The sequence below is a fragment of the Brachycentrus maculatus genome, unplaced genomic scaffold (assembly GCF_059751285.1).
Source record: "Brachycentrus maculatus isolate JH-2025_06_01 unplaced genomic scaffold, ASM5975128v1 h1tg000242l, whole genome shotgun sequence".
Taxonomy (NCBI): Eukaryota; Metazoa; Arthropoda; class Insecta; order Trichoptera; family Brachycentridae; genus Brachycentrus; species Brachycentrus maculatus.
Window position 1 is genome coordinate 763,721 of NW_028280993.1, and position 25,199 is coordinate 788,919.

General features: G+C 31.9%; 1 protein-coding gene across 4 annotated transcripts in view; it reads right to left on the reverse strand.

Annotated features, from left to right (window-relative positions):
• The window catches only part of LOC148306400 (uncharacterized), a 160,431-nt gene that overhangs the window by 115,079 nt on the left and 20,153 nt on the right, over positions 1 to 25,199 (reverse strand). For all 4 annotated transcript variants that reach the window (XM_088265043.1, XM_088265042.1, XM_088265040.1 and 1 more), the window contains exon 3: positions 12,380 to 12,436. In XM_088265043.1, coding sequence (XP_088121169.1) covers positions 12,380 to 12,436 — 57 coding nt within the window. The remainder of the gene's footprint in view (positions 1 to 12,379; positions 12,437 to 25,199) is intronic.

Here is a 25,199-nt window from a genome sequence, read left to right on the forward strand (position 1 = left end):
TACCATTTTAATTGCCTTTCGTCTACCTTACTATTTATGTCATTTTGTCACACTCCGGCTAGATTAAAAAATATATAAAGAAAGCAATATGTTTATTGCGAGTATTTTTGACAAGAATTATCGCTCTTGAATTACATGAAATTATAGTAATTATAGAAGCCTAAGTAAAGACCATGATTAACATACACAAATATCTTTCCATAAAGCATTTATTTTTGGATCACTGACTGTTAGAATGAACTGAACTGAATGATAGGCAGCTGGTAAATGTGGGTAAAGGCAATACATTGTAAGGACCTTACTCCTAACTTAGTTGTGTTTATCGGTTCCTCATGTATTTGATTTTATTCTCGTGTATTATAATAATGAATATCTCTGTTAAATATTATACTAAAGGGTCATATTTTTACTCTCTCTCTCTCTCTCTCTGTCTTGATGTGTTTATCGGCTCTACATGTATCTGATTATATTCTCATGTATTATAATAATGAATATCTCTGTTAAATATTATACTAAAGAGTCACATTTTTACTCTCTCTCCTTCTCTGCCTTGTTGTGTTTATCGGCTCTACATGTATTTTATTATTTGTATTTGCAGTTGTTGATGAAAACTTCTGTAGTTCTCGAAACTAGTCGTGTTTACATTAATAAACTCAAAAAGTGATCTAATAAAAGTTTTATGTTTTTTTATTAAAATATATGGAAAGGCATGAACAGAACTGAGTATTGTGTGGGCGTTATATGAAACAATAAGTTGGTTCTCTCATCCCAACGCATCTGAAAATGTGCATTTATTTCCGGCAAAGTATAGTGTCGTCAAACAATATTAATTATAATCTGCCTCGGGATAGTTCCTATCTCGCTGGAGCGATGCAAGGGACGCCAATCAGTAAGAGGGAAGGGTCGGCACATCATTTTAAGCCATTTTTAAAAACGCCTCAAGGTAATACAGGTCCGGCGCAGTTTTATGAGCTGTACTTGAAAATATGAGCTGTACTGATATTGATTGTACTTATATTTGTGAGCTGTACTGTACGTATATATTTATTCAAATGAATTAAGTGAAAATTTAAAATTATATATCTACAATACATTTATACAAACGCAAATGCTGTTTTTTTCAAGGTCCAAGTCTTAATAAGTGCCCTTGAGGTAGTATTTTACTGAAATTGCGCAATACAAATTATCAAAATTATTTTAATTCATAATTTTAAATGTATTAAAGCTATCCACCGATTCTTTTGATATTTTGACACATTGATATTATTGTTCCATTTTTTTTCTTCTTAATATTGCTTCAATGGCAGCGCCATCTGTTGAACTTAATAGAGACACACGTAATACTGAACACTGGTTATGGCGGACAGCGTGATTCTTGACAGCTGCTAAGCGATATTAATGTATGTTTTAAAAGCAATGTGTACTTTGTAGTTACACATTACAGATAACGATGTTACGAAGAAAACGAATTACCATCGGGCTTACGATAGACGACAAAGTAATCAGACCAAAAAATATTTCCACAAAAAAATCTAATAAGCACATGGATCCTCCGAAAATCCGAGAAATTTCGTAATAATTGGTCCTTATGCGTCCCGAGCACCCCGGAAGAAATGGCGGGAAAGATGGCGCGGAATAGATAAAAAGCGCGGGTAAGTTTCGAGGTGGAAAATAAATTTCCCGCCAAAGTGACACGAGAAAGAAATTTCCAATTACCCGTTCCGCCACCTTACTTGGCCATTATATTTTCACACTCGGCTGGGCCGCCTTCCGCCATTTTTTGCTTCTTCTTCATTTTCCTTTGAATTTATTCTTTTTAAGCGCTAACAGAGCGGTTAGTGGCGCTACAACGGGAATAAATACGTTTATATTCATAAGCTCCTTGAAGATGTCTTAAGGCGGCCCTCCATTGTGAGCGAGCGTTCCGTTAGCCGAAGGGAGATGCGGTAATTCGCGCGACGAGACGATTATGCACACAACTAAACATATTTAAGTAGTGCATAAAATAATATCAGCAGTAGGATAAGATGTACTTATTTACAAAAATGTTAGTAATGTTGGTATATAGCCACTCACCGAGATTTTAGTCTACCGGTTTCGAGACGTACGTTAGGACAATCACTAACTAGCGTGCAAGCTATACTACACTACCATAGCAAACAAAGGCATGTATGGTATAAAGAAAGCTAGGAGCACATAATTGAAGAGTATGGCGTTCCATTTTTAGCTAGGTATCCATATTTTATTAGTGGATTTTAAGCCTTTGATTACACGAAATTAAAATGGGGAATATAATGATGAATTGGAACAGGATATAAAAAATATATTCACAATACACAAATATATATATATATATATATATATATATATATATATATATATATATATATATATATATATATATATATATATATATATATATATATAAAAGTACATATATAATAAAAAAGCTTTTGAAACCAAGTTCAGAGGATACAACTGGTGATGTAAAAATTGTGCAGTTTTTATTAATTCCTCATTGAAATCTGGAAAATATTTATTTAAAACTCTCATCGATATAAAACTTAAAAATGGATACATTTTATGAAAATAATTTATGTATTTTAAAACATTACCTTTTTTCCCTTTTTTTAAATCTCTGAATGGTTTTTAATAGTTTTATAACATAAATGTGGAATTGTTTAATTGGATTTTTTTTAACGTAACTATTTTTGTTAATGTAATGTCATGTTTATTTTTTTAAATGTAACTATTGTTTATTATATCATTTTTTATATGTAAAGCTGTACAATTCCCGAACAAATAAAATAAATAGAATAAATAATAACTTACAAACGAACGATATTACATCACGATTTTTGCATATTATAAGAACTTTCTATTAAATGTATTATGTTTTTACAACATGTATACTAATACAGAGAACTGTGGCGATGGTATGATGTACAACCTAAAAAGAATTACTTAAAAAAAGTTTATTTTAATACAAGACACGAAGGTATGTATATAAATCAGTCATTACAAAAGAAAGCGTTAAAACCCTTTGAAGATATTTTCAAAAGAGTTTAATTGAACTCTTTTTGAAATACTTTAAAGCGCCAAATTACAAATTAAAATCTCTCGAAATTGATTCAATTAGTTTACCTCAAGTTTCAATAAGTAGGAGAATTAATAAATAAAACGAACTAAATTTGCGATTTGGGTAAAATTTCTAATAAAAAGATAATTATCGTCCAACAAATCTTTTATCACTCAATTCGTTTTAAATTTCTTAGAAAATCCTTTCTCACAATATTATCTTGGATTTTTAAAAAGGTTTATTAAATTTATTTTACTTTAGGCATATTTGTATATTACATTTCTATAAAAATAAATTTAAATATTATATTATAAAATAAACCCTGAAGAGGGCAACAGGTTGTTGCCGAAACTACTTGGTTGTTAATAAAAATGTGAGCGGATCAAAAAACAAAGTCTTTTTATTTCTCAAAATAATATATCACAGTACTATGATCCACAAAGTTAATGTTTTCAACATTCAAAATAAAAATAGAATATAAAAAATAACTCCTATAATTGGAGATAATCCAATCATTTTGAAGTCTGGGCATTTATAATCTATTTTGAGATGTCGAAAATAATGTGAAAAATAACTGCTATAATTGGAGATAATCCAGATTTATGAACAAGTAATTAGACACACTCAATATGGTGTTAAAATAAATGTGATCATTTTGAAGTCTGGGCATTTATCATATATTTTGAGATGTCAAAAAATAATGTGAAAAATAACTGCTAAAATTGGAGATAATTCAGATTTGTGAACAAGTATTTGGACACAATCAAAATGTTGCTAAAATAAATGTAATAATTTTTAAGGAACATATAAAAACGTGTTGAATTTATGTTATGGTTAAATATTTTGACAATGTCAAACGTGTAGGGGATGTAATAGTATCCGCCTCTGTCGGGCCGCGCCGCCCTTGCTACAGGGTGCATGGGAAGGCATGACGTCACGGGCGCGGAGTGAGGAGCCGACACCTGACACCTCTCATCCCTCATCAGCTGCCGTTCCCATTTCACCCCGATCTCCCCTCTTCAAGGAAGCAAAAAATAACAACAATCGGGAAGAAATTTCATTCGTTTGAAAATGCCATAACTTGGCGAAACAATTGTCACAAAATATTTTTTTTTTGTGTTTTTTTAACAATGAAATACAACTTAGCAGACTCAAAATATCATTGTTTGATTTAACATTTAACGCATAAATTTAAATGGAGTTCTACAAATTAAATGCCAAATCTATAAATAAAGAATTTCAACGTAAGAAAGTTTGTATTTTATTTATTACTAACTGAACTTAATCAGGAATTACAACCTAAGAAAGTTTAAACTTTATTTATTACTGGATGTTTCTGTTTCTTAGTCTAGTTAAATGGCAAAGAAATAAAAGAGCATATACGAATGCTAAGTTGTGGCGAACAAAGCGATCAATGAATAATTTTAGTTTCTCAAAATCTCAAAATCTATGTTAAAAAACTGGGTTTCTCTACTTAGGAGTTATTTACATTGAAAACTCTACAAAGATGATGAAGAATGTAGATGTCTTATGACTTGTCATAAGCTGGTTTAAACGATCACTTGATATGCGTGTTACATTCACCATTCTACCAATGAATGACAACCACACTTTATATCCTTTAAAACTTAACAACTTATATAATACATATATTCTTGTTTTATCGCGTCTTCGACTGTCATTGTTTCACCAATCATTGCAATTTAAGTGTTGGTTCGAGCTGAATGCTCCAAGTATGCATTTTTAAGTAGAATAGCTGGCAACCAAAGGGCAATGCTTTTATGTAACCAGCAATCACCTATTAAGATCACATTGCATCAATCCAGTTTAAAGTCCTATACCACGTTTAGAGTGAACAAGAGAACATCTATATATACAACTATTTAATGTAATATTTTTTATCGAGATGTAAAAATCCATTCACATAAAAAATGTAACATCTGTTATAGTAAAAGTAACAATAATTTTCTCGATTTTCGGCAAGATAAAAGGTATTGTAGAACATGTGACTCCCTTCACACTGACAAGCGCCAGTCCACACATCCGACTGTTTACACTTCCACACCATTCTCTTTCCATCACGAAAGACACATTTCCTTTTCACACATGCACCGTGTCTAGTAAATCATAGTACCTAACGTATTAATAAATAGGGAGAATATATTCGATCGATGATTCTATAGTGATACAAATAAGATGATCATTTACTAGCGCTAAAGATAAAGACAAATAAGATGATCATTTACTAGCGCTAAAGATAAAGACAAATAAGATGATCATTTACTAGCGCTAAAGATAAAGACAAATAAGATGATCATTTACTAGCGCTAAAGATAAAGACAAATAAGATGATCATTTACTAGCGCTAAAGATAAAGACAAATAAGATGATCATTTACTAGCGCTACTTACTTATTATTTACAACATTTTGAGTGTGTCCAAATACTAGTGTGTCCAGCCTATGACGGTCGTCAGCCCCGTAAATGGCCAGACTTCCATATTCTTCTTCATCTTTGATGAGATGTCAAAAAATAATACTTATTATTATTTATTCTATTAGACACGGGACTATACCCAATAGACGACTTATTAATATAATACCTGTCTCGACTTGAGAATCTAATTCTATCGATCGTTTTTATAAAGAAATAGAGTCTGAGCATTCCAGGGCTTATATATATATTTATAAATATGCATTATAATTCATAAATATCTCAACTGAATTTATCTCATTAGTTGATTCGGCCGTCACTTTGTGGTAAAATCTATCCATTTTTAAATACGGTGTTTGAAAACGATGAGGAATGCATCGAAACACGTGTCACAGTAGATTTTAAGAAATAGTGGTATTTACTAAGTAAAACATTAATTAAAAAATTATTTCACTAGAGTTTATTTTTAAGATTTTGGGATTTACAAGATTTATGATCTGTAAAATTGATCACTTCATACATCAGCTAACTGTCGAAGTTATGAATCTATGTTTGAAAAAAAAACCTTAAAATACATCAGATTTAAGAAATGACAAATTCTATAGCATTTTAAACCTTTAATTTTCATAATATGTAGTTTTTCCTGATAATTGATCAAATGTGAGTATATTTTACAAAGTATTTTAGAAAGGAGAGGAATTAATGAGTTTACCCTCATTAATTCCTCTCATTTCCTCTTCCTTCCTGCTAAATCTTTTATTTTATATCATACCCTTTTTTTAAATCTCCGAATATTTTTTAATAGTTTTATAACATAAATGTGGAACTGTTTAATTGGCTTTTTTTTAACGTAACTATTTTTGTAATGTAATGTAATGTTTATTATTGTTAATGTAACTTTTGTTATTTTATTTATTGTTTCGGCATTAACATTGTGGTAAGACATGTTACAATGATTAAAGAAAACACTTGTTTTTTACCACTTGAGTTTTATTATGGACTACATGTTTCAGAAGTTAAACTTCCATCATTCAGGTCTGTATAATTACTAAGTATAATAAGTATAATAGTTAAGTCTGTATAATAAGTTATTATACAGACCTGAATGATGGAAGTTTAACTTCTGAAACATGTAGTCTATAATAAAACTCAAGTGGTAAAAAACAAGTGTTTTCTTTCATCATTGTAACTATTGTTTATTATATCACATTTTTATATGGAAGCTGTACAATTCCCGAACAAATAAAATTAAATAAAATGAAAATAAATAAAATATATATTTAATATTATTATGCCCAACACTTCAGTTGCCACCCTGTTCTATTTATATACAATATGCCCGACAGTAACTTGATACCACGGCCCTTAACTTACAAATTGACTGTTACAAATTTTATACTTCATCTTCCGGAAATGTTATTGTAACAACAACAAATTAGTTCAAAGTGGATATTAAAAAAAAACTTTAAAAAAAATATTTACATTTTTAATGCTGTCGTTCGAAATCGTAAAATAATACATTTTAACCATAACTATTTATTTATTAATTATTTATTTTCTTGTCTTCAGACACTCGTCGTGAAGTGACGTTGCTGTTTGATATCGATGCGCTTGCTTTCGGTTATCTTGCTTTGAAAAGGTTTTGTTTGCACTTTTGAAGTCTGCTGTTTTTACTGTTGTAATGAACTCTCTAAAATTTGGACTATGCGTCAAATATAGTTGAACTTCGTTATCTGACGAATAGTCTTACCGCTGATTTTTGGCAAGACGGCATTATGTCTTAAATTCTAGTGCTAGACGTATGACGTGATTATCATGGCCGCTAAAATTCATTATGTACATGCAGCGACACTTGAATTTAAGCATGAATGATATTTATAGGACGTTTTTAATTTTTGTACATTTTATCGGATTTTTATCAGTTATATCCAAAGTTGATTAAATAAAGGTCCGTTATATCGAGGCTTTACTGTACTACATAATAGAGATGGACATACATCATGTTCTCTCCGATTCAGCGGCTTCACATGTTACCCAATGCTTTTGAAAGTATAGACTTATTTAATATATTGTTATCCACCTTGAAGTCTGTACTTTTTCAGCATTTCTTCTCCATGTTATAATGGATAAATTTAAACGTTGTGTTTCACTCTCTCTCGCTGCTCGCTGATAGCGTGTGAAGGAGACGTGTATTTACCAGTGCTTACTATTTGTTATTTTATTATTATTTTTTATTTAAGACTTTTTGTTTCTCTATATGTATTTTTATATTAGATACTGTATATATGTATGATGTTAAGGGCTTTAGCCCTTCAATAAATAAATAAATAAATAACGTTTCTGCGTACGAGATTTGCTAGGAAGGGCACGATATACAGTATGCATGTTTGTGTTAGTTTAGTCCGTGTGTGTGTGTTAGTTTAATCTGTGTGCATGTGTGTGTGTGTTTGTTTGTGTGAGTGTGCCATCGTGCGAAAGCAAATATAATTTTTATTGAAATGTGGAGCACTCGAAACGCGGTGCAGCAATGGCGGCCCGCGACAGGTGCCCCGAGCCCGGCGTATTGTTTTTGGAAAATTTGAATAAAAGGGGCGCTAAATGGACTTTGGAAAAGGAACGCCTTGTTTATATTTGTGGGCCAGAAAGAGACAGACGACCGTTTTGCAAATGGCCGACGACATCTTTGTTTAAGAGTGACTTCCAAGATTCAACAATATTTAAGATGAAAAAAGTTTAAGAGGTCAGGTATATATTTTTTATAAATACATTTTTAATTATTTCAGGTACAAAGGTACATTTTTTTATATTTTATTAATTATATGTATTTTAAATCTTTAGGCATAGCCTGTCTTGAGCCGAAATGCTAACATGTCAATACAATATAGTTTTTTTTTAAATTCATTCATTTCAATGGTGCATAGGGCACTGCATCATATAAACGCAGTGTTATCTTGGTTGTTATCACATGAAGGGAAGGTGATCAGCCCTCCACTTCAAGTACCAGTCCAGGGTAATATTGAATAAATATTATTGTGAAAAAAATCATTTGTATTTATTAGACCCCCCTCTGGAAACCGAACCCGGGACCTCCAGAACGGTAGCCAAGCGCGCCAGATTATATATATTACAAGATATAATACCTACAATAAAAAGGTTTTACAACAAAATTAACAAAAGTATTTGGCCTGTACTCTAATGAAATATATTTTCAGTTTATTTTTGTAGATTAAAAGCATTGATAACTTTGTGGTACGGTAATATAACACTCTCCTTATCATTCATCGTTTACTTTGTTTAATACCACTTTTATAAACCGGTTTCGGAAAATCATTCCGTCATCAGGCAATTGAAATAAAATTATTACGATTTGATATTTGTATTAAAATAAAAATTTTAAAACAGAGAAAGAAGAAAAATGAATCACAATGGGAATATTTTTAAAAGTTGACTCGATGTTAAATTAAGTTGGTTATTTATTATGGGTGAGTCTAAGTGGTATTACACAAATTACGCGATGAATGTTAGGTAAGGAACTCTGAAAATAATTTGTTTTTAATTAAATAATTACTTGGTTATTAACACGTTTTCTTAAAATCTATTGTGACACTGTTTCGATGCGTTCCGCATCATTTTCAATCACAGTTTGTAAAGCTTAGTCTTTTTTGTTCAAACTGTATCCTGACGATACAGATCGATAAAGTTGTATAAAATAAACGTCCAAATCTGGAATCACAGTGAAAAGTTAACGACCTTACTACAAAGCTTAGATAATTTTAACTTTTATTTTAGGCGTTTTTTTTCAAAGATTTTGATTGTTACCTATTTTGTGGTATCGTTAATTTTCTGACGAACCTTTAGGATTTATTTATTTTAACTTCATATACAGAAAAAAAATACATTTGCGGGTTTATCTCTAAGAAGCAATTTCTTCCAATTAACCAAAATTAATAGAATAGATTAATAAAGTCTACGCCCTGTAAATGCCAAGACTGCCATATTCTTTTTCGTCTATAGAGATGATATGATATATTGAGATGTCAAAAAATGAAATACGTAAACTGTTCTTATTTCCTGCAGACAAGTATAAAATAACCGAATAATGTCCTGATTGCGTAATCACGCCAGGAGTGAGAACGTTCTCGAATTAATATCCTTTCTGCCGTATGAAAACAAGCGAAATTCAAATCAGTCCGTTTCAAAGAGCTCTCTCACAACACACACTCGTTTGTACGCAAGGCTAAAGAAAATCGATACCGAAAACAGAATCCCACAAATACAGCCAGAAAACAAACAAAAGCATCCCTTATCTCAAAAGTACACAAAGCCTTGTTTCCTTTATCAATACACCGCCGAGATGTTATCTTTCAATATTAGCCCCGGACAGGTACGAGTGTAAATGTGGATAAGTGGATAAAAACAGCGCAGGCTAAATTGATCTCTGGATTTATTTGAATAAAGGCCTGTTTTGGGTATCATAAGTCGGGAGATTTACGTTGTTTTGGGTCTAGGGTCCGCGAGGTGGTAAACTGGTGCATATTCATTATGTAAAAACAAAAGGTTGGGTGTAAAGCGTTAAACACGCTCCCCTTGTAGCGAGAACTGTCTGGGGATGAAAATTTCCTCAGACAGTAAGATACCACTACGTCAAAAGGTTACCTTGTTCCATTTTCAGTCTACGACGGTCAAATGAGTTTAGTCATCTTTTCTACTAAATGACTGGATTTTGAAAGTTATTATTTGATTTTTTGGATGTTGTTTGAGCCCTTTGGCCATCGGTATGTAAGGGTCGGGTGTGAGGCATGAAGGGAGCTCGCGGGATGGTTAGATTAATGTTTATATTAAGTGTTTAATACTAATTTGTAACTTGATTGATTAGCATACAAATATGTTCATGGGGTAACCATCCGTAAGATATAGAAAGGGGATGTTTCTATACCCATGGTGATTCTTCTTATCATAGTATCGCTCCACGCTGAAGGCTGGTTATCATCGTGTTAATTTAGACTTTTCTTTCAATTTTCCTTCTTTTTTTGCAGACAATCTAAACAGAGACTATACACGTATATTACATGTGTCTAAGTTTGAGACGAAGCATGTATCGTACTTATATGAAAGACGATGGAAATCTAAGCATTTCAAAACTTGCGACCTGGCATTTAGCTGACTTAAGAAATAACTTTTTATATATTCAAAATATGTACATACATGTGAATTGATTCGTAATGAATCTAATCTTTGTGATCACTTTATGTACTTGTGTAACGTTCACTATTCGGCCCATTATTGAATATTACACATTGCCCTATGCGCCATTTGGGTGTAAGGGATTAAATAATTTTAAAAAATACTTACTTTTTTTACTTGACATTTCATCAAAGATGATGAAGAATATGGAAGTCTGGGCATTTACAGGTCTTCGATCGTCATAGTCTGGTTTAAGTGATCACTTTATACACGTGTAACATTCACCAATACGACTCATGATTGTCAACCACACTATTAGAATTCTTGGAACTTCTAGATATATTGATTAAACTCGATTCAGAGTTAAGGGTAGTTTGCTCTGTAAATGCCCAGACTTCCATATTCTTCTTCATCTTTGTTGAGATGTCAAAAATAATGTAAAAAATAACTCCCGTTTGGAGATAATCCAGATTTGAAAACAAGCATTTGGACACACTCAAAATGTACTAAATGTGAAATTTTATGTGCTAAATGTTAAATCAAACACAATTTTTTTGAGTCTACTAAGTTGCATTTTATTGTTAAAAAAAACACATAAAAATCAATTTTGTGTCAATTGTTTCGCCTAGTTATCGAATGTTTTGACGAATGTCGTTTGAAAATGCCAAATGTTTTTTAACCATAAAGTACAATTTTCTTTGATTGATTAAAATTACAACACTTTGTAGTAAAATCTAACAATTTTTAATTTAAGTTTTACTTTCATCGGTGTTTAAAAATGATGAGGAATGCATCGAAACGTGTCATTATAAATTTTAATAAATAGTGATATTTACCATTAAAAATGAAATTTAAAAAAATATATTTAAAAAAATAACCATGTCGTACCATTTCGCGAGCCGTCTGCCACTTAAACCCTTGTACTTATCAATCTTAAATCTCACCTTGGTCCCCTCCGCTTCTTCACACCTCTTCACCCCCCCTCCCTTATTCTTTCACAATCCTTTCATCACCAACCCCCCACTTTCCCCCCACCTGCCCGCCGTACTGTTGATTATTTAGCGCAGCTCGGAGACACCTTGCTCAGATGATAAACCAAATATTTAGCGCCCATTGTTCAATGAAAGATTAACTTTAACTGCTAGTTTCACTTAGACGAAGAACGTCTTCTTAGTACTACAATTTGAGATCTCAACATTGATGAAGAAGAATATCAAAGTCTGGGTATTAACAGGGCTTCAGACGATAAACCGAATATTTAGCGCCCATTGTTCAATGAAAGATTATCTTTAACTCCTAGTTTTACTTAACGTTTATACTAATACAATTTGACATCTCGATATAGATGAAGAATAATATTTTTTTTTGGGTACTAACAGCACTTATGGCCTGTCATAGGTTGGTTAAGTGATCACTTTACACACATGTTACATTTACTAATTCTACCCATGATTGACAGTCCTACTTCTCAAATTTTTGGAACTATATATAATGTTCAAATTCGAAACATAGTGCTTGAATCACTAGAATTTCACTAGAGACATCTATGGTGATAATAAAATAATATAAAATAACCCCTAATTTGAACACGCTCAAAATGTGAGAATTATTGAGGAAAATAATATTTTTATTGTACTTGACTTGAAAGATGATAATATGCAAAAAATAATAATAAAATGGTTACCTGAAAGACATGATTGTTGTCCGGAGGAACTGAACGAAGATTTCAGTTGAGAAAATCCTGAAAAAAAATCAACACATTAATCAAATGGTAATATATGGTAAAATAAGTTTTATATATATATATATATATATATATATATATATATATATAAACTTGTGTGCATCCCATCATGACATATAGGATCGAATCTAGAGTGGACACTGCAGTAACAAAAAACGCGCTAAGAGTGTCAGAAATGAGTACTCTAAGGAGCATATCTGGCAGGAGTCTACGAGATAACACCAGGATAATAGAAATATTCGAGATAGAAGATGTCGTTAGGTGGGAAAGGCAACGAAAAAGACAATACTATGCATATGTGAGGAGAATGGAACTATCCAGACTACCCCACATAGCATTGCACGGCCAACTCCAAGGTATACGTCTCCCGGGCAGACCACCAAAGAGATGGATTGACAGCTGGGAAACGACATCGTAGGGGGCTTATAGAACTCTCTTAAAAATAGGTCACAAGGCCTACACCAAGAAGAAAAGGAAGGAGACGAAGAAGAAGAAGAAGAAGAAGATTTTAATAGAAAACATTAACATATATTTTTGGGATATTTTTTCAATGCATTTTTAATTTCCCTCGACTAATGCTTGAGGCGCAAGACGCTTGCCTTCAAGTGAATAACGATCAAGTCGACACTGCATATAATCGACAATAATGAACCATTGTGTCGGAAGTAGAAGAAGAAGAAAATTATTATTAGATCAATATTGAAATTTCGTTCGTTGTAAATCTTAGGTGTGATTTTTTTCTAGGATTTAGTATGAATAATTCGCTTAGAAATATGATATCGGGAAATAACAAAACGGTTAGTGAAATTTGAGTTTCTTTTCAGGATCTTTCGACGTTTTATTGTTCGTCTTGAGAAATATCGGTTTAACTTCAAAATCTCATCATGAGACGTAAATATGTGGATTATATTACGGACCAATATATTTCTAGGGGATTTAAGGGAGGTTCAAGATATAAGACCATAATTTCTTTTGTTAGTAGATGTTAATTAAAAAAAGGATTCCTAGAAACAAATAAATAAATTTGAAGACATACAAAGAGATTTATAAATTCAAATTTACCTTTCATATTTTTTTATCTCATCAAAGATGAAGACGAATATGGAAGTGTGGGTATTTACGGGGTTGACGACAGTCATGGGCTGGTTTAAGTGATCTTTTTACACACGTGTAACATTCACCAATTTTACCCATTATTGACAACCACACTACTCAAATTCTTGGAAGTTCTATATATATATATGAACCAATTTAGAACCTTGTTCTTGAATCACTAGAACTTTACTAGAGATATCTATTGGTGAGATGAAAAGAAGCTTTTTATTGAGCAAAAACTCTTATAGTAGTATGTGAGGTCACTCAAAATTTCACATTTACCTTTTTTTAAATTAACATTTTTTCTGTTACAAATAAAGGTCAAGTCTCAAAAATTTAGAAAATTTAGAAATACATAAAAAATTAAATTCTGATAAAACGTTAATTAATAATATGCTGTTTCAAAATACGTCACCATTATTATCTATGTTTCCTTTTACAAAAAGCCCCATTCCTTTACTCCCTCCCCTCCCCTCTATTTATTACCCTATCAACCTCTGTATATATACCCCTAAATATTTTTTGCTCGTTAGTTTTAATTTTCACCTGTAGATGAAAACATCTGTTAGTTTTCGAAACTAGACGTGTATAATAAAACTCATTAAGTGATTTATTACAAGTGTTAAATATTAAAAATAAAAATAATAAAAAAAAAATATTCACATTTACCGTGCTGGGAACAGAGTGAATGGTGAATGGTACAGTTATAGCAAATAAAAACCTATCACTGAAAGCTAAAATATGTAGCAATACACAGAAGAGTCCTGGTACCAATCTTAATAAATAGAACCGAAGCATGGAATTATCGAAACAAGGCTGAAAGTACACTGAATACAGTCAAAATGCGATCCCTTAGACGAATGTGCGGCAAAACGATGTACAATACATGTTTGAATGATAAAATAATAATAGAATTGAAGCTGAGATAAGCGCGATCGCCAAAATTAAAAAAAAACAGGTATGTTGAGATGATTTGGATATGTGGCACGAGTTAGTGAGGAAAGAACGGTGAATCAATTATATGAAGCGAATATAAGGAAAAACTTTTGACACTTTTTTTTCTTTTCCATTCAACCAGACTGAGCTACAACAACGCGTGGCTGAGTATAACTTCTATATTTCGAAGTCATACAGGAGAAAGTGACCAACTGCATTTTTTCAAAAACGTGATTATTGGCTGTTTGACATTTCACTAGCTTAATATTGCCCAGAAAAAATCCCAAAGCGATTTTTAACATGGAAGTACAATATATTGACTTATTAAAAATGACTAACTGCATTGATGTTCATTTTCTGGCCAAGCAAATGTGACTTAAATTATCCTCCTGAACATTTTACGTTTCGTTAGTTGGTCACTTTCTTCTGTACGACTACGATATATATATTTAATAAAAATATTGATTAATATTGATCCACCCCCTAATCTCGCCTAACCACAATTGTCACGTGTTCATTTTTTTAACATCCTTACCTATTTAGCTAACAACATAATTCGACGGCAAGCTGCCGGAATAAATGGGGTCCGTATAAGGTTACAGCCTGAGCCTGCGTAGTGGAACCCCGGGTAAGCTATACGCGATATTCAAGATGTGGAGACCATCCCCTAATGCGTTGTCTTAAGAGCTTGTCACAATATTGGAGCTTTTTGATTTATTCAGAATGACAGGCTTATGAAGGCATCCATCGTAGTATAGAACCGTGAGATTTAATATTTCTTTCTTAATATTTGATTATTTACAGTTTTGTCCGCCTCCGTAGTGTAATGTTCAGCACGCTCGGCTACCGTTCAGGAGGTCCCGGGTTCGATTCCCAGGGGAGTCAAATAATTCAAAGTGATTTTTCACTGTAATATTTATTCAATATTACCCTGGACTGGTACCTGAAGCGAAGGGCTGATCACCTTTCCTTCGTGTGTTAACGATCAAGATCCCACTGTGTTTATATAATGCAGTGCCCTATTCACCACTGGGGTGCGGACTTGAAATTTACAGTTAATAATATTTTCGAATTTATAATGTCATAGTATGTTTTATATTTTATTATTATTAGTACCTAGTATTTGTATCGGGTTGTGGTTCTGTGGTTAGTGTCGCGATCTCTTGAGTCAATGTTTCCGGGTTCGTGGGTTCGAACCCACTCTTTCATAATTTGATACCTGTTTCTAATAATGAGTCTCATAGGCTTACAGAAATACTACGAAATCGAAGTATTTTTGTAAATCATAAAAACACAAATATTTATCTTTCACAGAATGCAAAAATAATCTGGGATTAGGGTCTTGCATACAACCAAATAAAAGGGTCTCTGCTAAATAAAAGCTTTCTCAATCCAGCATAGATGGCTGTTGTGAACTCATATGTACTGTGTCATGTGATTAATGATATATGTAGGAGTACCAAAAATTGGAGTATTGTGGTTATGGTTCAGTATCTATATATGTTGATGTCAAAAAAAGGTCAAAATCTATGTGCAGAAACCCAAATTTGTGAACAAGTATTTGGACACACTAAAAATCTTGTGAGGAATTAAAATATTTCATTAATCAAAAATCTACAATTTAATCTGATTATTACTACTATTAAAAATATTGTAAACTTTTTACCAGGATAACATAAATTGCAGTAGATGTTTTTCAAACCTTCTGAGATCAGTTTCCCGCAATACGTGTATGTTGTTGAGCGGCTGAGGGCGCCACCCTTCAGGACAAGTATCTCTGTTTCACTGTCCCATCGGCACTTATGATCCCCTGGTTGTCGCTACTCACTACTAACCACTCATCTCTCTACCTGTTGTTCTACATTCTTATCCTTACTAAAAAAATCAACACTCTTCATTCCTTACGAAACAAGGAATAAAAAAATAAACAAAAAAGTGACGATTTTTAAAAAGACATTTATAAAATAATTGAACGATAAAAATAATAATAATAATAACTCTTTATACCAGCTTGACTAAGTGGTGGATGCAATACTTAGTCAGCCATTTATGTTTTACAATTTTTTTTATAAAACGAAATTAAAATTACATTAATAAAGAAATAAAATATAAAGAAAAGAAACCGCGAAAGAAAAACAAGTTTTTTTTTTTGGAGATGCAGTAGATGAAGATTAACCTGTCCGGGAGTATGGCCGTACATGTACGGCCGATACAAAATATGATTTATGACACGATTTATATCAAAACATGTTTAAAATATGATATATCGATATTTCGAAAATTTTGATATAAATCATGTTTACTGGTGTAAATATTTTTGTTTATTCAAGAAAAAATGTAGCTTATAACATCGACTATGATAGAAAATTATGAAATTAAAAAAATAGCATGATCAAATTCCATCATTAGATACAGATTTGTCCCCAGAAACTCACTCCCCGGCAGGTTAATCATCTCCTACATATCTGTAGTAGATGGAGATAATAAGACCCTCCTTCTAATCCATTGTTTACTTTGTGTAATACCACTTTTTTAAACACTTACTTGAGACTACCGGTTTCGGAAAATTATTCCATCATCAGGTCATTGAAATAAAATCGTAATCATTTTATTTTAATGACTTGATGATGGAATAATTATCCTAAATCGATAGTCACAAATAAGTGTTTAAAAAAGTGGTATTACTCAAAGTAAACAATGGATGGTAAGGAGAGTGTTTTATTACCATACCACAAAGTTATCAATGCTTTTAATATACAAAATAGATAATAAGACCTCTCGCATACTAGAGATAAATTAGGTTAGTAATCAGAACATTTTAAATGTATCCAAATACTTGTTCACAAATTTGGGTTTCTCCACCTAGGAGTCATTTTATTTATTTGACAACTCATCATAGATGAAGAAGAATATCGAAGTCTAGGCATTTACAGGGCTTATACGACATGTCATAGGCTGATTAAGTGATATACCACACTATTAAAATTTCTGTGATTGTATTTATGCTTCAATTGACAACTTTTTTCATTTGCTAATTCTAGGCACTATCTGTGTTTGAGCTGAGTATTTTTTGTATGTAGCTTAGACCTTTATTCTTTGTATTAAATACATTTCATAAAGGTCTCTTCTAAATACATATTTACAAAAACTCAACTCAACTGTAGATGGTGCCGAGAGTTGACATATGAAGGTGTGTCAATTAAAGAATATCATGACTAGAATGGTGAATGTCACACTAAACCAGCCGATGTCAGATCGTTAGCCCAATAAGTACCCAGACTTTCATATTTATTGGGATATCAATTATTCAAACCCTCATCCGCACCCGACGGTGCATAGGGCACTGCATCATATAAACGCAGCATTATCTTGATCATTACTCCAGGTATTATTGAATAAATATTAGAGTATGGGATATCAATATTGTATTCATAATATAATTATCTTTTAAATAATTGTAAATTGATAGCGCTAGCTCCTGGATCTCAGCTATTTTGACCGCTGCATTGTGGAGTTCCACGAGGACACCACAAAGGGCCCTTTTCACTAAAAATCCCACACAAAGGACTGACAATAGACACAACAGGACCCCTATTAGGGACATAATAGAATTACGAAGGATTATCCCCGAACGCTTACAAAAAAGGTACCTATTCTTGAGCCTAAACCAACTACTCGATCCCTTTCTGTTAAGAACATCGGTATGTGTTGGACTAAGTGGATTACAACTTGCAAAAGTGAGTTTATGGCTTTTTACCCTATTTTTCAGGGTGTTTGTAACTGATCTGCCGCGTTCTACCGAAAGCGCACGAATTTGAGAACAGTGTGAGAAATTGCTTTAAAATTGACTGAAAATGTCGATCATTTTAACGTCGTTCTTCAAATATATTAAATTTTTAGACAAACAAACTTGTATCAAAGCAAACGTCATTAAACTGATAACAATACTACTTATCCTTTAAAAACAGATAGTGAAAACTTATCGATTTTATTTAATGAAATACATACATCTCTAACTCCTTTCAATAACGTCATATATCAAAAATCGACAATTTTCAGTTTTGCATGTTTCCGGAATGCCCAGAAAATGTACTATATCCCAGCAAAAGCGACATAATTTTAACTTAATATTTACCCGCTGAAAAGTGAAGTTTTGCATTTTGCAGATAAGGTATTGTTTTTTTTTAAATATACTAAATATTTTTCAAATGGAGAAAAAACATTCAGGTGTAACCTAAAAAGATCTGTTGCACAGTAAAAAGTTCAATAAGTGGCTTGATATTTATTTTTAATACAATGTATTATATTTTTAAACTTTACAAACGATCTCCTGAAAAATCAAGCTTTTTTTAATATATGACGTTATTGAAAGGAGTGAGCGACATGTCTAGAGCTTTTACCATTTTTTCAAATAAATAAATATCAACTATAAAAATAAATATACGAATAAAAAAGAAAACATGTGTTAAATGAAGAAAAAAACCTTTTGAATCACTCCAACCCCTTTCGATTACCAGGTGTAATAATATGGCACCTTTTTAAACTTTTTTTTTACATCCCTTAAAATATACGTACAATGGTATGTCTATGAATACTCACATTCATACGAAGGTGAAAAACTTATTTATTTTTATTTCGTTTACACATTTATTAACGTATTAATTTTATTTATTACAAATGAAGCACAAAATTTTGCGATTTTCCTTTTTTTGAACCTTAAATACACATTTATTTTAAAATCATCATAAATTATAATAAAACTTATTTATTATTTCTTTATTTGCCATTAACTTTGTGGAATTACATCATTCAAATATAAAAATCGTAAAACACTCTACAAAACCACTTTTTTGGGTTGATTAATGTAAACACGACTAGTTTCTAGAACTACAGGTGTTCTTGAAACTGGTCGAGTTTACATTAATAGTCTGAAAAAGTAGTATTATGAGTGTTTTTTAAAAATATTTGAGTCAGCTTATTTATAATGTCGACTAGTTTCGAAGCAAACAAGTTCTTCCTGATGAAAACATTTTTTAAAAAAAAGGTAAATATTTGTATTTTTATTATTTACACAAATATTTCAATTTCATACTATTTCTGTGAGCCTAAGCGGCTCCTTATTAGAAATAGGTATCAGTTTGTAGTAGAATGGGTTCGAACCGAGAATCTCTGACTTAAGAGTCCGTGACACTAACCACGGGACCACAACCCGTGTTAACAAGTATGTTTTTATAAGTTCCGAAAAATTTGAGTAATGTGGTTTTCAATCATATTTAGAATCGGAAATAAGTATTACACGCGTGTTACGTTATCACTTAAACCAGCCTATTACGGACCCTGTAATACCCTGACTTCCATATTCTTCCTCATCTATGTTGAGATGTAAAATTTTTAAAATAACTTCATAAGTGGAGAAACGTATATTTGTGAACAAGTACATATTTGGACACACTCAAAATGTGATGAATAACATAACTAGTCAAAAGATACATTTTTTCTTAATCTAATTACAGATGTGTGTTGTAAACTCAATCACGCAACGTCATTGACCATGACTTCCAAAATGTGAGTAGTTTGGTTATGAATATGGGTAGAAAGGTGAATGTTACAGTGTGTAAAATGATTACCAGACTATGATTGGTTATAAGCCCTGTAAATAACCAGACTTCCATATTCTTCTTCATCTATGTTGAGATGTTAAAAATGGGTATAAAATATAATATATGACAATGTCATAAAAACTATTTTTCTTTCACTTATACGCACATTCGAAAGCGTTCAATATTTAAAGAATACAAAAAATCGTTTAAAATACATAATCATTATAAATCAACTCATTCTGTCACTTTTAAAAGGGTTGAATTATCCCCGGGCCCCTGTCACACTGCATAAATTGTTACTGGTGATTGAATTAATAGCATGAAAGGATGTAGCCTTATTGTGGAAATTCTAAACCATCCACCGCACATGTCCAAATATTGTGACGGTAATAATAGAAGAAAAAAATTACACGCCTTTATAGCACTTTGTAACCATATTGTTAGCCTTTCACATCCTTTAAAATCCTTAAGGGGCGCATCTTAACGACTCCTTTGTTGGGAAATAAATATCAGATTAAGGACATGCCCTCTTGGCTTGAAAGGACCTCTTCCAATCACAAAGGGACATCTCGAGCGACAAGTAGTGAAAGAGGATTTAGCAGATTTTGATGAAAGTGATAGGTTTAACTTTAAATTTTCATTGTGAAATATTCCTCGTCCGATGAAATGACAAATGGTCAATGGCGACGTATGTCCATCGAATTTTATCGATACAATGAGAAGTGAATGGTTTTGAATGAGAGTGAATTGCAAAATAAACGAATGGATCCCACGAAATTATCGCTTAAAGACTTGTCACCAAAGTGGTGATGAACCAAAGTTCTGCCAGCTGGCTGAGAGACAGTTTCTAGGAAATGTTGACTTCTGTCGTAGAACCAATCCTTAAGAATAAGAAGAAGAAAAATGCGTACGTATATTTTTTAATATAAAATTCGTTGCATATAAAATATATTGCTTTTGCCAATGTCTCTCAATAATAAAATTGGCTTTTGCCAATGTCTCTCAATATTACTCAATAATAAAATATGATAATTATTAATAAATTATAAATAATTCCGTTCAATTTAAAAAAAAATGTATATTGACGTATGTACATTGGCATTGGAAAAATTATAAGGAAAAAACAATATTTTACATTTTTGACATCTCAACATGGAAGTCTGAGTTTTTACAGGGTTTATGACCAGTCATAGACTGGTTAAGTGATCACTTTACATACGTGGAACATTCTACCCATTATTTACAACCACACTATTCAAATTTTTGGAACTCCTACATATATCATTAATCTCATGACACTGTACATGAGGTCGCTAGAACCATCTTTGTTGGATTGAAAAAGCTTTAATTTAGCAAAGACCCTCTTGTTTGGATATATGCAAGATCGTAGCCGAATTTTTAAACATGCTGGAAACACCTGAAACACCCATACTCCTCACCTTTCAATAATAATTTTCTTTTCAAAATCATATATTTATTTTGAAGAAAAGCTTATTTTTAAAATACAAAAACGGTATATTAAGCAAAAAAATCAATTACGTTAAATGTTACCTGGGCTTAAAGAAAATTAAGTTCCGGGCTATTGATTATCCCACCTTTATAATAAAAAAAATGTCCGCCTCCGCAGTGTATTGATCATTTGGCTTGGCAACCGTGCTAGAGGTCCCACGTTCGATTCCCAGTGGGGAGTCAAATAAATAAGTATAAGTAATTTTCACTCTAATATTATCCCAGACTGGTACCTGAAGCACAGGTCTGATCATCTTTCCTTCATGTGTTAACAACGATCAAGATAACACTGTTTTTATATGACACAGTGCCCTATGCACTATTGAGATACAGATAAGCGTTTGAAGAATAATAATAATAATAAAATCCTTATCGATTAACAAAATGTGTTCAGGTTTTTAGCACTTATACAGGATCTGTTAAAACAAGGCAAACTGGGTTCGTGGGAGGATGTATCCACCCTAATGTACCTCGCGCCGGGGTGAGACCGCCACCCCAAAAGCCTTCCGGGCTGTACTCTAATTAACACTTGACAAGAAACACTGTTGTGGGTCGCTACACACACATTCGAATACTGCGAGTGTGAGTGTGCAAAGAGGGATGGGTGGACGAAAATTGACGTGAAGTTGACGTAGAAAATGGAATTTATTTGGTATCATGTATGGTACAACCCTCTAATCAGTTACCTTTGGGAGAAAAGATCTTGTCAGAACAAAGAAAAATCAGATAATTAGAAAATACAGAAAAATCTAAATATACAGTAAAATAAATATTTGAATGAATTGTGCACTGAAATCATTTTTGGTAAATAAATGTAAAAATATCTCCGAAGTAGAGAAAACCCAAATTCGTGAGCAAGTATTTGGACACACTCAAATGATTATTTTTTTGCTGCACGTAACATTGAAAATTATGTTTATAGGCATTTCCCAGTATTTAAAATTAATCCGGGGTTCGGATCTTGCATACATCCAAATAAAAGTGCCTCTGCTAAATAAAAGCTTTCTTGATCCAACGTAGATGGCTGTTGTAAACTCTTATCGCTCACTCCTTTTAACAATGTCATATTTCAAAAAAATTGATTTTTCAGCAGATCGTTTTTAAAGTTTAAAAATATAATGAAATGTATTAAAAATAAATATCAAGCCACTTATTAAACTTTTTACTGTACAACAGATATTTTTAGGTAAAATTTAACTGTTTTTCTCCATTTGAAAAATATTTAGTATATTTAAAAAAAATATTTAAACAAAACCTTTTGTTCAAAATGCAAAAACAACACTTTTTGCCCTGTGGCGGGTAAATATTATGTTAATAAAGGTGGCTTTAGCTGGATATAGTACATTTTCTGGGCATTCCGAAAATATGCACAACTGAAAATTGACGATTTTTGATATATGACGTTGTTGAAAGGAGAAGCGATATGTACTGTATCATGAAATTAATGATATATGTAGGAGTTCCAAAAATTTTTATAGTGTGGTTGGACTTGTGATTTAGTATATGTTAAGATATATTTTTTTAATAACTTCTTTGTGGAGAAAACCACATGGTTATATGTATATATAAATATCTAAAAATAGTGTTGTCAAAGTTTTTTGGTCCTTTCCTTACTCGCGAGTCTTAACCTATGACACAAGACCTTGGCGTAGTAAATATTGGCTTCATATACGAGTACGTGAAATCTACAAACGTATGTACGGATCAACGTATATCTCTAAGAGCTAACTTGCAGTTTCATCAAAAATCAACGAAAAAAAATCCTCCCCTTCGGTTTGAGCACTAAAGAAAAATGGTGGATATTTTCACATTTTGGTTGTACGCAAAAATAAAAGGTTATTTTACTAAAAGAAGTATTTTATTTGAGCTGATTTTGAAAAGAAGACAGAAAAAATGTGTAATTGAGGAAACAGGCACCTTGATAACGTACGTCACTTGACGAAGAAGCTACATTTTATAATTTTTACATGAAGCTCAAGACAAATTACAGTTAAAACACTTGTTTTTTACTACTTTAGTATAATATTTTGTTACGACTAGTTTTAAAAACTACAGATTCTTCTATCTACAGGTATACATATTCTTCTTTTTCTTCAAACCCTTATCCGCACTCCAATGGTGCATAGGGCACTGCATCATATAAACGCAGTGTTATCTTGATCGCTAACACATGAAGGAAAGGTGATCAGTCTTCCGCTTCAGGTACCAGTCCAGGGAATATTAGAGTGAAAAAAATACTTATATTTATTTGACCCCCCTGGGAATCGAACCCGGGACCTCCAGTGCGGCAGCCGAATGTGCTGACCATTACACTACGAAGGTGGACAAATATTGAATTTTTGTATTTATACCTGTAGATGGAAGCATCAATAGTTTTCGAAACTACATAGTCATACAATATATTAAATGGTAAAAAACAAGTTTTTTATATGTACTTTGAACACGTCATACAACAAAGCGAATGCCGAAACAATAAATAATATGAGCTCAAAACAATTAATCAATCAAGGCAATTATTTTTTGTTAAAGTATTATTTTAATATTGCTTTTTCAAAATGATGCCAAAATATTAAATATATTTTATTTATTGTTTCGGCATTAACTTTGTGGTAAGACATGTTACAATGATTAAAGAAAACACTTCGTTTTTTACCACTTGAGTTTTATTATAGACTACATGTTTCAGAAGTTAAACATCCATCATTCAGGTCTGTATAATAATATTATACAGACCTGAATGATGGAAGTTTAACTTCTGAAACATGTAGTCTATAATAAAACTCAAGTGGTAAAAAACGAAGTGTTTTCTTTAATCATATTAATAGATTTATATTATCCACTGACACTTCGTGATGGAATTGCATTTTTAATTTATTATTAGATTAAAACCAATATTTTTAGCTTTTCCACCTTTTTAAAAAAGTGGAAAAGCTAAAAATATTGGTTTTAATCTAATAATAAATTAATCATATTAAATATAATTGTTAATTTAAGCTTTACTTACTAAATACAATTATTTCTTAAAATCTATTGTGACAATTGGTGTTTGTAAATGATGCGGAGGGCATCGAAACACGTGTCACAATAGATTTCCAGAAATAGTGGTATTTACTAGTAAATAATAGTGGTAATTATTAGTAAATACCACTGTTTCTCTAAATCTATTGTAACAAATGGTGTTTGAAAATGATGTGGAGGGCATCGGAACATGTGTCACAATAGATTTAATTAGTAAAACTTAATTAATTTTACGAAAAAGTGACTGCCGAATCAATTAATAAAATAATAAATAATTTTAAAATGAATTTTGTCTTACATTCTATGTTATCCACTGTACTTCAAAGGGGTACAAAAGTGTTCAATAAAAGTCAACCTAATAATTATTATTCAAGGATTATTTAATACAACATGCGTAATTGCCACAAACCAACTGTGACAATGAATATTGAAAGTTCAGACACTCTTATCCAAATTATTTTTTGCATACACGCAGAGCTTTACGTTTCCAGTTAAAGCTTGGTTCCACCCTAAATATGGACGGAGATATTATGCGTCCTGCCATAAAAAGCCACGGGGAGCAGGGGAGGTTTTTGAGGGTCTATTTCGGCAGAAAAATGGAG